The following is a 15,469-nucleotide window of genomic DNA, read 5'->3' as shown; positions in this document are numbered from 1 at the left end:
CTTCCAAGGATGGAAAATATCAAGGGAGTAGTTGATAATGTTGTACTCCATCCATAACTCAAGTGAGATAATCTTGGACCATGCACTAGTTTTCACAATTGGATCAAATGAGATGTAATAAGATTATTGATCCAAGATGGAAAACAAACTTATGGATGGTTCAAAATTAAGTTATTTATACACATTAAAACAAAACCACCTTTACAATCTAAAAAACTAAAATGTCTGTCTATTTACTCTTTGTAACTAAGATATCTATTTGTGGAAATTATGTTTTCGGTCTGAAAGCTCCGATGTCTATTTCTTGGGAATTCTTAAGCATAAGAATTACAAGTGATGCTACACAGAGACCAATTGGAAGCAGACGCAGGAAGGTTGTTGTGTTACCTTCTAACTAAGCAGAGATTTACCATACGTGAGGAATTGTTTGATAAAACTAAAAAGAGTTTGACATATTTTTCTTTAGGATGAATTCTTTCGATGCTGAAGATGTATACTTATGCTATGTTTGGTAATAGTGAATAATATAAACTAGTTTATATCTGATAACGGATAAACTAACCGATTGAATTTGTATAATTTGATAAAATTAGTTGTTGCACTATCTTATAAATATAAAATGACATAAATAAAATATATTAAAGGTCAAATATCATTTTTGGTCATTTAAGTTACATGATTATAACAAGTTAATCTTTTAAGTTTTTTTTTTTGTTACAAATTGGTCTTTAAGTCATAAAATATTTACACCATTATCCTAATTTCATCAAACTTAATCAAAAAGCGTTTATATGGATGTTTAATGTTAAGTTGGTTTGTCCAAATTCATTTCTAGAGGTCGTAGGTGTGTTATTCGATCTTAATTCAAAACAAAATTGATCGATTACTTGATTTATAATATGGTTGATCAAATATTTATATGTAAAATTTGGCTTGAAATTCAAAAACAAGAAGAAGAAAATGTGTATAAGTAATAATGTTTGATGTCATAAGCACTTTTGAACCTACCATCTTAATATTAAATGGTCTATAAACACTTTTCAACGAAGTTAGCAAAATCGAAGTTTTGATGTACTTCCTTTGTTTCCTCAACTTTTTCTTCCCTTTGGAGGGTATGACAAAAATCAATCTTAATATTACAAGGCCTCCACTATATATTTGGTTCTACTTTGAGTAGAATTGATTCCATAAAATTGATTCCGATTAAAATTGAGTTGAAAATAAAGTAATTCATGAGTAAATACATTCATGTAAAAGTAAAATAAACTATAAATTTATGTCTAAAAATCAATTCTAAAAAATTTATAATAGTAAAATCAATTATACTTAAAAACTGTCAGAATAAATTTCACAAATCGAGAATCAAAAAATACACTGATTAGAGGTGGAAATACCCTAATTAGAAGTGGACCAACCACCAAGTGATTACTGGAGTGGGCCCAAAAACCCAGCTGCTAGGTCAGTTAATGTAATATTTACCTTTTAGTCATCCATCATAATCTCTACTGAAAAAGCGTGAAATCTCGAAATATCTAGCTAGGGTTTTGGAATCTAAGCTTAAGCAAAAACATGAAATCAATTGAAGAGAATCTCCGCCACCGGATTCCAAAAGCTTCAGAGAATTATCGACTAACGGGCTTCAGGCCCGTCCATCACATTGAACCCAAACAACGGGCTTCAAGCCCGTCCCATTCATTCAATACAAAAGCTGACGTGGATAATTTCCACAACAGAATAACCGATTCCACCAAACTAACCGTTACAAAACTCTTCCCTCCAAAACCCACATTCGAAGTTTCAACCTTCCTCAACAATGGCGTCAACCACTGAATCTTCATCACCACCGCAAGAAGCTTCCTTACGCAATCCGTTTGATCCAGATATCAACACGCCTCCGCGCAATCGCTTGCACGAAAGAATCAACAAGAGAAGGTCCATCGAAGAAAACCAAGACAGATCACTCATCCACGGCTTCGAACTTCGACAACACGCCGAAAGGTTTCTCCTATCCAACGACCTCTCGTCGTTGCAAGAAGCAATCGATGAATACTCTCAAACCAGGAATCAATCTTTATTCACGATTTTCAAATCTTTCACACTTCATTATCCTAACGCATTCTCATTCAAACTCATCAAAATCCTCAAACTTCAACCTAATCTTCAGAGACGAAGCCAAACCGTCGATCTTCTTAAGGTAGAATTCAAAAATCCAACGAGTCGAATGTGTTCGATTATCCTAACTGCATTAAAAAATCCGCTTCTTTATTCGCTTAAGGTAGAATCCGAAGAAATTCTGTTTCGTTCGCTGTGTGAGATGATCGCTTTATTCACCGAAAGGCTGTACATATTTTCTCTCGGCGGTTGGGAGGAGCTTCTTGAGTATGTTTGTGATTGCATTACCGGCGATGAGAAATTGGAGAATCAGAAAGGGCTTATGATGTTAATGGAATTTCCGGTGAATGTTTTTCAAGACAGAGAGTTCTGGCTGAATCAAGGGAACTTGTATCGCGTAGTCTTGAGCATTTCGAAATATGTTTCTTCGATGGATCAGGAATTGAAGGCACTGGCATACGATTCATCAATTTCATTGATATTATTGTCAAATGATTTTCTGAAAAATGAAGTATCCAATTCTCTCTTGCGGAATTTATTGAATATCATCGATCAACACGGAGAAGAAGAGGTTCTGGTGAATAGGATTAATCGTTTGTGGGAATTAGTTAAATTGGATGATGGAAGTATCTTCATGGGGAAACATGGTGAAGTGTTTTGGTGCATGATTCGAGTAGCGGAGGTAGAAGATGTGAGCGAGGAATTGAAGATTGTATCTTTTAATGTTATCAAAGACCTCTATGATGGGAATGTGATCACCAATCTTTCTCGTGAGGAATTGAAGAGAGTCCTTGTAGTTGCCATAAACATGTTGTCGTGTATTGTTGATGATCCTCTTTGGTATGATGTGGACCATGAGAATCGTCTTACTGCTGGAATGGCAGATGCTTATTATCGTGGGGTCTTCTTGTGCAATGCACTCTGTTTTGATGGGGATCAAGGTGTGTTTGTTCCCATGGCAATTGAGACAATAACAATGAATTATGCATCAAATCTTGATTGGAAGCTTCGTCATGCAGCAATATTTACCATTGGTTGGATTGCAGAGATAAACTTCAAAGGGGTATGTATCTATATGACATATGATATTGAATGAGCTTTGAACTCTCAATTGTTTTTTCGATGATGCATTACCTTGTAGAAAAAGCAATCATGTCATGTCATGTCATGTAATTTTTGTGTACTATGTAGTACATTGTTTCGAGAAGCATGTATGTGTTTCTAGACAGGCACTGTGCTTTTTTTTTTTCCCTTCATTTTTGTTATCATGCGAGCTAGGGTAAATCGCGATCAAGGATTTGAATCAGGTCTGTAGTCGTATTGCGTCGTGATCCGTAATATTATGAAAAATTGCAGACTTGCAATGTGGCTGTAGGAACAAGGAAAACAATTACATTGCGGCCGCAAATACAGTTGCAGGGCATTTCTTAAAACCTTAATTGTCATAAATGTATGTCATGATGCATGTGTGTGTAGCTTTATGCAGATGAAGTTTTGCATTTGTATTTTAGTTTCTCTTACACAAGCCTAAATTTTAATGACACCCCCGAGTTTAAATAATTTCATTCTATGTGGACTTTCACTTATCAATCAGTAATATTTAACAAATTAAAATCTAACGGATTATACGAGATATCAGATACTCAGTTTGTAACTCTTGCCTGGATACTTATAATCGCGTCATCAGAACGGTATTTATTAACGGATACTTGAACCATAATGGACGCTTGAACCATAAAAAAACAATCTTGACCATTACGCAACTAAGTTTCTTCTGAGTACACACAATGCTAGAAAATTATTATTATTTTTGCTGATTTCATTCATATCCTGTTATTCGTGATGCTTACAATTTAATTTATATATGATTCTTTCTTCCTTTTGGTACTACAGGACATGATACAGTACTTTGACCAAGTTGCAAGTCTGGTCCTTAAGTTACTTGATGATCTGAACCCCCGTGTACTTTGGGCTACCATGCAAGCAATTAATTGCTTGAGTGAATATAAGGATCAATTAATGCTTGCTGAATATCACTTGAAGTTTTTGGCTAAACTAGTTCCGATCAGTATAAGTAACTCTTGTACTTGTTTACAGGTACAAACATATTCATTATGCTGCTTTATATTGCATACAATTGATCAACTCTTCTTATATTGCGTACAGTCGCAGACAAATAGCTAGTACATACTTGTGGGCTTCGCGAGAGATCTTGACCTACTTATCTTATTTTTAACATGTTTTATATTTTTGCCTCTTTTTATAAATTTTCTTGCTAAATATTTGCTATTGTTATTAGTTTACTCATATTGAAATATGTACATTACTTCATAAATTTTTTATCCCTAATTTCTATACATAGTAATTATCTTAAAATCTAATTTTACTGAAGTTTTGCTATGTATACATTGAAGCGTTATTTATTAAGTTGTGTTTTATAAGTAATATCCTCTGTTTACTATTTTCTGCAGTTATATGCTGTTACTGCCATTCATTCCTTGGTAAAACAATGTGGCTTAGACAAAATATCAACTTTTGGGGAACCAATTATAGAATCATTACTTGTACTTCTTAAGGTACATAATCTGAAATTTTCACTATCAAGTTCTCATATATACACGTATTGTGGTTTCATTTCATATGCAATCATTGCATACTGTAACATAATCCATATGATTATTTCTACATATTTACACATCATATTGTCTAGTCTCAAGTCTCTACCATTGATTTTATATAGTTTCTTATGTTTTATGTATTTACAATAAGCTAAATGGTTTTTCTGAGTTTTCAGCATGAAAAGCAGAAGATACAGGTTGAAGCTATCGATACCCTGAAATCGTTTGCAGTTTTAACGCCGGTATGCGTTGATATCTGAAGTCTAGGAAAGACGCCGGTTTTGATTTCTGTAATTAATTATCCTAATGTGAATTTTAATTGTTGCATGCAGGAAACTTTTCGCCAAAATTATTACGAAACAACGGTGGAAGCACTGAAAGTCATTGTGTTTGATGAGCATAGTTTACCTGGACCGTTGATCTCTGCAAAATGTCTAGAATGCATGGTATATCTTGTTAGGAAAGTTGGGCCAGATAATTTTAAAGAGCAGGAAGCTGATCTGGTGAGTACTTCTGCTAATTCTGTTTTGAATTGACTCAAATTATATAGAATGTGTTACTGAAACCAATGTTAAAATTGAGATAAGTAGAAATTCGAATTTAAAGGGGAATATGCATGGTATTACAAATACTTTTGTGATCGTTCAAGAATAGTCTTGATGCCTAATGATCTTGATATATAGCATTCATATATCTTAAAGGTCGTCAAATAATTATGAAATGATTTCTTTTTTATGCTAATTGATCTTGTAACATTTGAAGGTCATGGAATCTCTAATATCACTTGATGGAAAATTGAGCAATACAGAATACTTAGCAAAATGTATCATCGTACAGGTATATTTGAAATCAATGATAGGACATTTACCTCCACTCACATGATAATGCTAGGTGAAAGTTTATTATTCCTAATTGAATAAACATTGCGCAGGCTCTGGATCAAATCTGTCGATGCCCAAGTGTGAGTATTGACAAATTTATACATAAACTTGTGCTGATGTTGCTTGGATCCACTCAACCCCATCTTGACTTAGCGGTTGATAAGTTCAAGGATGACAATGATAAGCATTTAGTTGAAACCATGATAGTTCAGGCTTGTAATACGTTCTCATATTGTGCTGTTCGGTCATCTATAAAGTTTTCCCTTCACACTGGCAAGGTAAGTTCGATAGATCTTATGTTTGTGATTTATGTAGAGTTTTCTACCTTAAAAACAAACATGCAACTTATTAAACATGTATTTAATTGTTTAGGTCACTGCAATGTTTGTGCGCTTGCTTGGTTGTTCTAGTTTTCAAATTCGCAAGGCTTCTATTTTAGGTGAATATAAATTTAAATTATTCGAGTTCAACTTAAAATTTAAATTTGTGTTAAAGCCATTTTGGTAAAATTATTTACTTTGTATTTCTAGGTCTTCCAAACCTATTACTCTCACTTAAAGTAGCTGACAAAAAGATCGACGCTAAACGAGGTTTGACTTTCTTCGTTGTGCAAGCTCTGCTTGAAGCGTTGAAGAAGGTATTTGGTTATGTTCTTACTTCTTAATTTATCAGTTTATGGATCGACTTATTTCTTGCCATTGCCAAACACATGCAGGAGACTGACAAGGGTTTCTTTTTGAACAAGACTGATAAGGTTTTCTATACAATAGTATTGAGAATTCTCGCCAGATGCATTCAGGTGCAATACATTCCTGCAAAATATATATTGGTGATTTGTATAGATCATATTTATTTTTCATATAAGTAACACATGTTAATTATGCAGACCTCTTCTTCATTTGTCAATGATCAATTGATCAAGGTTATTGCCGACGGGATAAATGATACAGCAAGAAAGATTATTAAAATTGAAATAGAGAAAGCACAAGAAGTGGTCGCTTCAGAAGATAGATGTGAATCTTTACCAACAGAAGATACACTTCAGGTTGTATCTTTAAATTCTCTTGCTATTGATTGAATACACTTTTCTTATTCACTTGTTAAACACTTTTCTTATTAAATAATTTGTTTAATAACAAAATAGTGAAATAGAATCAATAACTTGTTAGTATTTTGTATAGCGCATAATATTTAAAAAAATGTAAATGTAAGTTAAAAGAAAAACAATATCTACACCGTCGATCTATAATTATCAAGAGGATCCTCTGCTATCCTAGAATTTGTTGGGTACATACTGGTTTCATATCCAACAAAACTATAGATACCGATTATTTTCATTTACATTTAATAACTTGTATAGTGTTCACCTAATTGGTACATTCCTAAAATTTCATTTACATATAATATCTATAGAGTAGAAAACATAATCAGACTTTTTACTCATCACAGGAGGTAGCTAACTTAATAGCAACAACAATCGACACACTCAGAGACCGATTCATACTACATGTCGATGACCTCATGTCAAACGCTGTTGTGTTTTTGGTATGTTCTCTTTTGTTATATTTCTCATCACGATGTTTTTTAATCGAGCATTTTTATAATCATCGTGATAGAAAACTTGCATATATCAAACAAGAGTAATATAAGATCAATTGAAAATTATTTTCAACTTTCTGTAAAAGAAAGATTATTTTCAACTTACCATTTATATTTGAACTATGTTTGGAGTTATATATGAGATGTGATGATTTTTTATGATGGATTGATTTTTATGTTTGATATTTTATATTCTATTTTTGAAAAATTGAAAAATGTATCCAATCCAAACCATTTCTATGCAACATAGACTCAATCCAATGCACAAACACTTTTCGTTATGATGTCAACTAATAATAAATTAGGAAATATTCATATTCAAATTAGACGTGATGCTATATAATTAATAGCTTTATATCTTCTACTTAATCATTCTCAAGTAAAAACTGTGCTCCTGCAGCTATTTTTCTCATAAATTTTATTATTGCTTCCACGTAACCTTTTGCAGGCTGATGACAATCCAGATAGACCAATAGCTTTTGCAATTTCCATTTTTAACGTTACCTTCCCACTATTCCCAGACAAATTGCCACCGTAAATCTAGTTTCTTTTATTGTTTAGTTGTAGCAATATTTTTTTCCTTCCAAACATAAAAAATTATTGGATACATCTTGTAGCAATAATTTTAGATGTAGCAATATTAAATGCCTCAATTACTAATACGTCTTGTTCCTGTGTGCTATTTGAACAGGTATCATGACAGATATATTGTAGCCTCCTGTTTTGCTTTAAGGAGAGGTTATCCTTGTTCTGAGCTGGTATTTTCAAATATGTGTGACTAATTTTGTTTCTTTACTTATTTCTATATAAGATGGAGGGTAATGAACATTAGTTTTTGGGTAATGATTATTCCAGCATGCTACACGGGCGATTGGTATCTGTGCTATGTATGGAGGAGATCAATTTAAAGCCTATGCTAATGGTAACTTCTTTAAGCTCTTAACTTTTATTTTGAAAGGTTATTTAAGCTCTTAAACTAATTACTAAAGTATATTATATTATATTATATATGCATATGAATATATCGATTTTTTGTTGGAATATGACAAGTGATAGGTTTTATGCAGAGGGTATCTTAAGACTCTACAATGTCACGATTAAAAGACTTTCAATAAGCAAACAATGTGAAGATGGATATGTAAGAATATTATGTGATACAGCAGTTTCAGCTCTCGGAAAAATCTTTGAGTATCATCGTGGCAGTATCGGCCCTAAGGTAACATTGCTGCAACTATTATTCTTTCATGATCCCAAAGCAGGACAGGAATATATAGGACCAGGACATTGGTTCCATAAGTTCCTTTTATGCTCGATTTTAGTCTACAATTAGATTAATTTCTAATTTTTTTCAAGCACCTACAGTGTAATTACACCTCTGTCCTTGTGACTGTAATTTTGTAAAAGGCCTAAAACCTAAGCATATGCAAACTGATAACTTTTATGAATACATTGTATAAAATATTTATCATGGATATATTGAATGAATACAAGAGTAAGAATAGTAATTTAGACTTCTATTTTCTGTTCCTTTTATTACTTTATCAATATGACTTCTGCAACTGTTGATCTGCAATGTTACAGCTAGTTCTATCTTTGCATTGCCACACTTTTTTTTCTTTTCCTTAATCTTAAAGGTTTTAATCAGGCGGTTCAAAAATGGTTAAACTTCTTGCCATTGAAGCATGATTTCAGTGAAGCTAGATATGCACATGGACTGCTTTCTAATTTGATACGAAGGTATTAAATTGTTCTTAATTCTCCTTTGCAGTACTTTTGCTTTATATTCAAATTATTACTATATATTCTACTTTGTTACATATATACATTGGGCTAAGCAAAATTTGTAAACTGTGTGCATTGATCAGTTCGGATGAACAGCTATTTGGAAGTAATAATGAGAATCTTCCCAAGATTATCTCCATAGTAAAAGAAGTAAGTCAAAGCAATTTTCTCTACTTTGCTTAAATATGGATTTGTATTAATTAGTATATTTTCTTATAGATTTTATCTGGACCTGACCGTTTGGGAACTGAGGAAGCTATTAATCAGATGATTGATTTCATAGATCAACATGGTGGGATGGAAATTGAATTAGGAGATTAAAGTTTTTTCAGTGCATCAAGCTCTAATTTTTAGGCTTGAATTTCTCTGTAGAATTATTCATTGACCAGGAATGTGAAAGATTGATTGTCTTGTAATTGAAATGTACAGTAGACAATAAGAAAGGAAGGTTTTAATCTTTCCAATGTGTAAAGGTACAGCAACATTTGTACATACAAATAATACAAATGTACAGTAGCTTTTATACTGTTTTTCAGATGAGTTTTTCCTTTTGTGCAAAAACGCTCTTTGTAACAAATTATAAAACATAAATTTTGACGTGAGGATTTGTTTTGATAAAAGCATTTTCATTCCAAGAAAATATTTTCACATACTTGGAGAAGAACGGGCCATATAACAAGCAAAGGTAATGATCCAGTCAAGAAAGAGTACCTTAAATAAAGAGTTCTCTTGTATTTTACAATCTGAATTTCAACCATACATTGACAATTTGAGTGTCTTGGTGGTCCATATTTGGTATTCCAGCCATATTAATAAAAGATCTGATGAAACCTTGCCTACAAAGAGTCGAGACTAATTTATCCAAAAATAGAGTCAAGGGTAATTAATTGGTAAAACACCAGCAAATATTGGTCTCTGAATCAAAGACTGTGGATAGATGGATTCTGCTTTTTGGAAAAGAAAAAGAAAATATTTGGCCATTGTATTTGCTATCATATCCACATCAAGTGAAACCACCATAATAAATAAATATTAGTTCAACCTCAGTCACGTTGAAAAAAAAAAACAGAAAACAAGTTAGTTTTGTAGATGTTTATCATTGTATGGTTCTGTGGCTTACTAACTTCAGGTTCATATTCTATTGTGATCAATGATTAGATTCATGATCTAGTTTTTAATTTATTTTTATAAATGATTTAGTTTTTAAGTTAATTCACCAAATTACCATCACAATATAATCAGTTGAAAAGCTTGCAGTGAAAAAACTACTTGATCCTGAAATGAAAATCCAACATTGTATCACCGCTTGACGTATAATTTATAATTTATAAGCTTGTATGATAAAAAAAAATAAAAAAATAATCCATTTAATAACTGTCGTTTTTTCATGAGATTACAACTTATTTTTATAATCTTATAGCATTTATTGATAAGTTAATTCAAATAGTTTATATATAGTTTATCATTTTTTATCATAATTTTACATCTGTAATCTTAGTTGAAAAAAATATATATTAAATATACTTTTTTTAAAGTCATTTAATATTGATAAGTTAGTTAAACCGTTAATTTTTGCGAACAATACAAATTCGAGAAAGTAATTTATCTACTATGAACCTTTATAAGTCATCCATTATTACCCGTCAAATAAAAAAATCATTGCATATAAACTATCCAGTATTTCTAACGAAAACGAGTTTTATAGGATTCTCATTCTTAAGTGAAGTGAACAGTGCAAAGCAACCAAAAGAATCAGTGACGTGGACAAAACTGCCGAAAACAGAATCAACGAAATTGACAGTTATTTTTCCCTCAAAACACCGCGCTCAAACTTCGAAGTTCGAAAACCCTCTCAACCATGGCTTCAACCTCCAACTCCATCTCGCCACCTTCTTCACCACCACCACCACCGCCACCACCTCCGCCACAAGCCTCCCTCCGTAATCCATTCCCATCGGAACTACTACCACCAACACGCGACTTCTTAGAAGAAAGACCACACAAAAGAAGACGCATTAAACAATCCCAAAAGAAATCACTCATCAACAACTTCGAACTTCAACCACATGTCACAAAGATTCTCCGATCCAACGACTTCTCTTCTCTTCTCGAAACAATCCAAATCTTCATCCAATCCAAGGATCCTTCATTCCAAACCGTTTTCAAATCCCTCGCTCATCATTACCCTAACGCATTCGCTTTCAAGCTCGCGAAACTTCTAGAAACTCACCCTAAACTCGAGATCCGAAACGAAGCTGTTTCGATTCTTCTTCACATTTTCAAAAAATCTGATAAATGGAATCCTAGTATGCTTAATCAACTCAAAGAACCTCTTATTAATTCGCTCAAGAAAGAATATAGTGAATCTCTTTTTCAACCTCTCTGTGAAACGATCGGTCTTTGTGCTGCTAGGGTTTATCAGTATCCATATCTCGGCGGTTGGATTAAGCTTCTCCAGTATGTTTGTGATTGTTTCTCCGGCGGAAATGTAAGACTTATGAAAGGATTAATAATGTTAGCGGAATTTCCGGAAGAAGTGGTTGAAAATAGAGAATTTTGGTTAGATCAAGGGAATTTTGATGCTGTGTATTCGGATTTATTGAAGTTTGCTTACTCGCAGAAGGAAGATTTGCAGGAGTTAACGTTTAATGCGTCGTTGACAGTTATGAAAATGTCGAAGGATTTAGAGAGAACTGAAGTTTGTGATTCTTTGTTACCGATTTTGCTGGGTTTTATCGATCTTCAAGATGGAGAAGACAAGGATTTGCCGGATATGCTTAAGCAATTAGAGAATTTGGTAACGCTGGATATCGAAACAATTTTTTATGGTAAAGAAGGTGATGTGTTTTGGTGTATGATTCGTGTGGCGGAGATGGAAGATGCGAGCGAGGAGTTAAGGTCTGCAGCTGTTACTGTTATTAAGGAGCTTGATGAAGCGAATTCGGATGGGATGGAGAGTGTGGTAAAGAAATTTTCTCCGGAGGAAGTGAAGAGAGTATTTTCTGTTATTATAGATATGATGTCACATGTTGTGGATGATCCTGTTTGGTATGATGTTGATGATAAGAATTGTAAAGATGTTGGGTTGATAGAGGATTATAACCGGGGAAAGTTTTTGCTGAATTTACTTTCTTTTGATGGAGATGAGCGTGTTTTTGTTCCCATTGCAATTGAGATGATAGAAAGTAAATATGCAGTTCATTCAGATTGGCGGGTGCGTTATGCAGCAATGCTTGCCATAGATGCAATTGCAGATAAAAACTTCAAAGGGGTATGCATATATATGATTTGATGATATTCAATAAGCTTTAACTCTGAACTTTAATGTTTGAAGTGTTTTCTTTATGGTGCATTACCTTATAGAAATTTCAATCATGTCATTTACTTTTTATGAAATTGTTTGATCTATCAACACAGTATTTATCAATGAACATTTGTATCTTCCTATTCCAGTGCATGAAGTTGATCGATATGAAATCTTAGTATATACAATGCCACAAAATGGTATTCTGTTTTGGTGGAATTTGTTCATATGTCCTGTTATATTTTTATGCCAACAGTTTTATTGATATATAGTTCCTTCTTTTACATTCTCTTTTTCTATCGCAGGAAATGATTTCGTACATTCATCAAGCCCTTACCCTTGTCCATAAATCGCTTAATGATATGAATCCCCGAGTACTTTGGGCTACTATGCATGCAATTAAGTGTTTGAGTGAATACAAGGAAATATTAAAGGATTCTCAATTTCACCTCAAGTTTTTGGCTAAACTAATTTCCATCATTAAAGTTAGCCTTCGTCCGCGTGTACAGGTACAAACAGATTAGTTCTGCAGCTTGACATGTGTTATAATTTGTTGACTATTTTTAAAGATTATTTTTTGCTTTTACTATTTTCAGTTTATGTATTCTGAACAAAGGAGAATTTCGCAACTAAATGTGAAAGCAGAACATGTTTTATATGTTTGCCTCTTTTTTTTCTTTCTTTCTAAATATTACTCATAAAACCTGTACATGATTCATCCTCAATTTTCGAAAAAGTAATAATCTGAGAAGGTGATTGCCATGAAAGTTTTCTCTATATACATTGAAGCTTTATTTATTCAGTTTTTACCTACATGATATCCCTTGTTAGTTGCTTTATTACTTATTCAATTGTATCATATTTTCTGCAGGCACAAGCTGTTATCGCCATTCGTTTCTTGGTTACAAATTGCGGTTTAGAGAAAATATTTTCTGTTGGGGAAGAAATTATAGTATTATTGCTTAAACTTCTAAAGGTACATGGCATGTAATTTTCACTATATCAACTATTCATTTACACACTGCTTCTATATACAATCATTGCAAACATTTGTAATCTTTATGATTGTTGCTAGTTGCTAAATATTTCCACACCATATTAATTTGTGCAGTCTCACCCCTTTATTTTTGTATGGTTTAAAATTTTATGTACTTGCAATAAGCTGAATAATGGGTTTCTGAGTTTGCAGCATGAAAAGCAGAAGTTACAAGAAGAAGCTCTAGAAACTCTAAAACCAGTTGCAGTTCTAATGCCGGTATATCTTGATATCTTATGTCTAAGAGATGTAGGTTTTGATTGAAGTAAATTATAATCCCAATATGAATTGATGCGCAATTGTTCCATGCAGGCAATTGTTTATCAAAATCATTACGATACAACAATGGCAGCATTGCAAGTTTTGTTTGATAACTGTAATTCACCCAAATTGCTTCTGATCCGTTCCAAATGTCTAGAGTGCGTGTGCACTCTTGTTAAGAATTGTGGGCGAGACAAAATCAAAGAAAATGAAGTTGATGCGGTGAGTATTTCTTCTAATTCCTATTTAAATTTCAAACTTGCAAGTTGCTTCAACCTTACAGGTGTTATTTTAACATGCCAACTACTTTGTTGAGGTATACACAACACACATCTTGTTTCTTCAAAGTAATTGAATTATTGTTTGCAATCGTTACTTTGACTACAATATTAAGATTTTAGAAATCTTTGAATGTCTAATGTGATCCCATCTGCAACTTACCAGTCACATTTATCCAAAGATGTATATAATTTCAAGAAAGGTTATATGATTGCAACAACAATTTATACCATGACTTTCATAACAAAAATTTGAGCCATATAAGGCATCAGTAGTAGAAATATAAAAAATTCAAATTTCAGGATCTGAGAAGCAATATAAAATTGGTGTCAATTCAAATAAAATTTGATTTGAGGAGAAACAAGATTTGACTGAAAATAGATAAGGAAAAATGAATTCTGCTTGGAATTTGACAATTTAAAATGGGTAAAGTTCTTCTCTTACCGAATACAATTATGTTCTTAAAGTCATTGGGAATTAAATATTACTGTATGCCCTAGAAAGTCATTGGTGACTAATCTCTTCAACCCGACTCAACCCTCGTTGGTTTTTAAACGGTACAGTACTCATGAATCAATCACTGCCTGATAGTTTAAATATGTCCACTGCCACAATTTCTAGAATAATCACAAAAATTATTGATATGATTATGATGTGAAACAGATAAGATTTTCCTTTGTATTTAGGATTATAATTAAAGAACATGTGAATATATTACGAAATTACTTTCTATCTCTAATGCAATGGATTAATTGGTTCAAATCATATAGAATGTATTTTTATGAAACCTTTAATTGGTTAAAACTGCGCTTTCATAGCATTATAAATTAAAATATACACTTTTAGAAGTCATACAGATACTTTTGCAATTGTTCACGAATAATATTTTTGTATCATATAGATAGGATCTTGGTAGATATCATTCAAAATTTGATTAAACTTGTGATATGAAATGATTTCACTCTATGCTGATTCACACTGTAACGTTTGAAGATTTTGGAAGCTCTGATATCAATTGAAGGAAACTTGAGCAATACAGACCACTTGACAAGTTATGTCATCTTAAAGGTATATTTGAAATCAATGGTAGATCATTTATCTCCTTTATATGGCAATTCTGGTTTGAAGGCTGTAATCCTAAATAAATGAACACTGTGCAGGCACTGGATCAATTCTGTCAATGTCAAAGTGTGAATATTGACAAATTCATCGATAAAACTATGCTTATTCTGCTTAAATATGCTCAACTTGATCTTGACTTAACAGACAGTATGCCCGTGGATTTGAGGTTTGCCTCTACATTTTAGTACTACAATGATAAAATAATCTCCATTAGGTTTGATTTGAGTGAATAATATTCTATTGTATTGACAAATCACAATGTATAACAGGAAGGTAAATTATAAAGAATAACGATATTTGTGTTTGTGCATATCTCTATCCAAGAAATTAATGAATGTTAGAAACAAGCAATATCACCTTTACAAGTGACAATATTGTGAAAGTGAAACTATTCGATTAATGTTCTACTGTTATTAACCAATCGATTACTCATTTGCAGCCTAGATGATAAGCATTTGGTTGAAAAGCTGAGAGT

The 15,469-nt window shown here is 32.6% G+C and overlaps 3 protein-coding genes across 3 annotated transcripts; all 3 read left to right on the top strand.

Moving 5' to 3' along the window:
* The first annotated feature begins 1,813 nt into the window (after positions 1–1,813).
* LOC11417951 (uncharacterized) lies at positions 1,814–7,748 on the top strand. Its single transcript, XM_024778918.2, has 13 exons — positions 1,814–3,175; positions 4,006–4,209; positions 4,584–4,688; positions 4,907–4,972; positions 5,063–5,233; positions 5,493–5,567; positions 5,662–5,889; positions 5,984–6,050; positions 6,142–6,248; positions 6,327–6,410; positions 6,498–6,656; positions 7,025–7,156; positions 7,659–7,748. The coding sequence occupies exons 1-13, from the start codon at positions 1,814–1,816 to the stop codon at positions 7,746–7,748; spliced, it is 2,850 nt and encodes a 949-aa protein (XP_024634686.2).
* On the top strand, positions 7,742–9,464 carry LOC120579302 (ran-binding protein 6-like). Its single transcript, XM_039831207.1, has 6 exons — positions 7,742–7,968; positions 8,066–8,132; positions 8,278–8,426; positions 8,856–8,947; positions 9,076–9,142; positions 9,212–9,464. Exons 1-6 carry the CDS (start codon positions 7,855–7,857, stop codon positions 9,311–9,313), a joined length of 591 nt encoding a protein of 196 aa, XP_039687141.1. The 5' UTR covers positions 7,742–7,854; the 3' UTR covers positions 9,314–9,464.
* Positions 9,465–10,850: 1,386 nt separating this feature from the next.
* Positions 10,851–15,021, top strand: LOC11419008 (importin subunit beta-3). The gene is made up of 7 exons (XM_024778917.2): positions 10,851–12,263; positions 12,602–12,805; positions 12,893–12,955; positions 13,168–13,272; positions 13,486–13,551; positions 13,645–13,815; positions 14,866–15,021. Exons 1-7 carry the CDS (start codon positions 10,851–10,853, stop codon positions 15,019–15,021), a joined length of 2,178 nt encoding a protein of 725 aa, XP_024634685.2.
* The last annotated feature ends 448 nt before the right edge of the window (positions 15,022–15,469 follow it).

The sequence above is a fragment of the Medicago truncatula genome, chromosome 3 (genome assembly GCF_003473485.1).
Source record: "Medicago truncatula cultivar Jemalong A17 chromosome 3, MtrunA17r5.0-ANR, whole genome shotgun sequence".
In the NCBI taxonomy this organism is placed as follows: Eukaryota; Viridiplantae; Streptophyta; class Magnoliopsida; order Fabales; family Fabaceae; genus Medicago; species Medicago truncatula.
Note: the sequence above shows the minus strand (reverse complement) of the source record. Positions and strands in the feature narration are given on the sequence as shown.

What these genes read in the sequence shown, in the direction of transcription:
- LOC11417951 (XM_024778918.2), top strand. Translation starts at nt 1,814, where the DNA reads ATGGCGTCAACCACTGAATCTTCATCACCACCGCAAGAAGCTTCCTTA. An exon ending in CGTTTGCAGTTTTAACGCCG is followed by an intron (nt 4,973 to 5,062) that starts GTATGCGTTGAT and finishes TGTTGCATGCAG; the next exon opens with GAAACTTTTCGCCAAAATTA. An exon ending in CAACAGAAGATACACTTCAG is followed by an intron (nt 6,657 to 7,024) that starts GTTGTATCTTTA and finishes TAATATCTATAG; the next exon opens with AGTAGAAAACATAATCAGAC.
- LOC120579302 (XM_039831207.1), top strand. Translation starts at nt 7,855, where the DNA reads ATGCCTCAATTACTAATACGTCTTGTTCCTGTGTGCTATTTGAACAGG. An exon ending in ATTTAAAGCCTATGCTAATG is followed by an intron (nt 8,133 to 8,277) that starts GTAACTTCTTTA and finishes GGTTTTATGCAG; the next exon opens with AGGGTATCTTAAGACTCTAC. An exon ending in GTGGCAGTATCGGCCCTAAG is followed by an intron (nt 8,427 to 8,855) that starts GTAACATTGCTG and finishes GGTTTTAATCAG; the next exon opens with GCGGTTCAAAAATGGTTAAA.
- LOC11419008 (XM_024778917.2), top strand. Translation starts at nt 10,851, where the DNA reads ATGGCTTCAACCTCCAACTCCATCTCGCCACCTTCTTCACCACCACCA. An exon ending in CAGATAAAAACTTCAAAGGG is followed by an intron (nt 12,264 to 12,601) that starts GTATGCATATAT and finishes TTTCTATCGCAG; the next exon opens with GAAATGATTTCGTACATTCA. An exon ending in GCCTTCGTCCGCGTGTACAG is followed by an intron (nt 12,806 to 12,892) that starts GTACAAACAGAT and finishes TACTATTTTCAG; the next exon opens with TTTATGTATTCTGAACAAAG.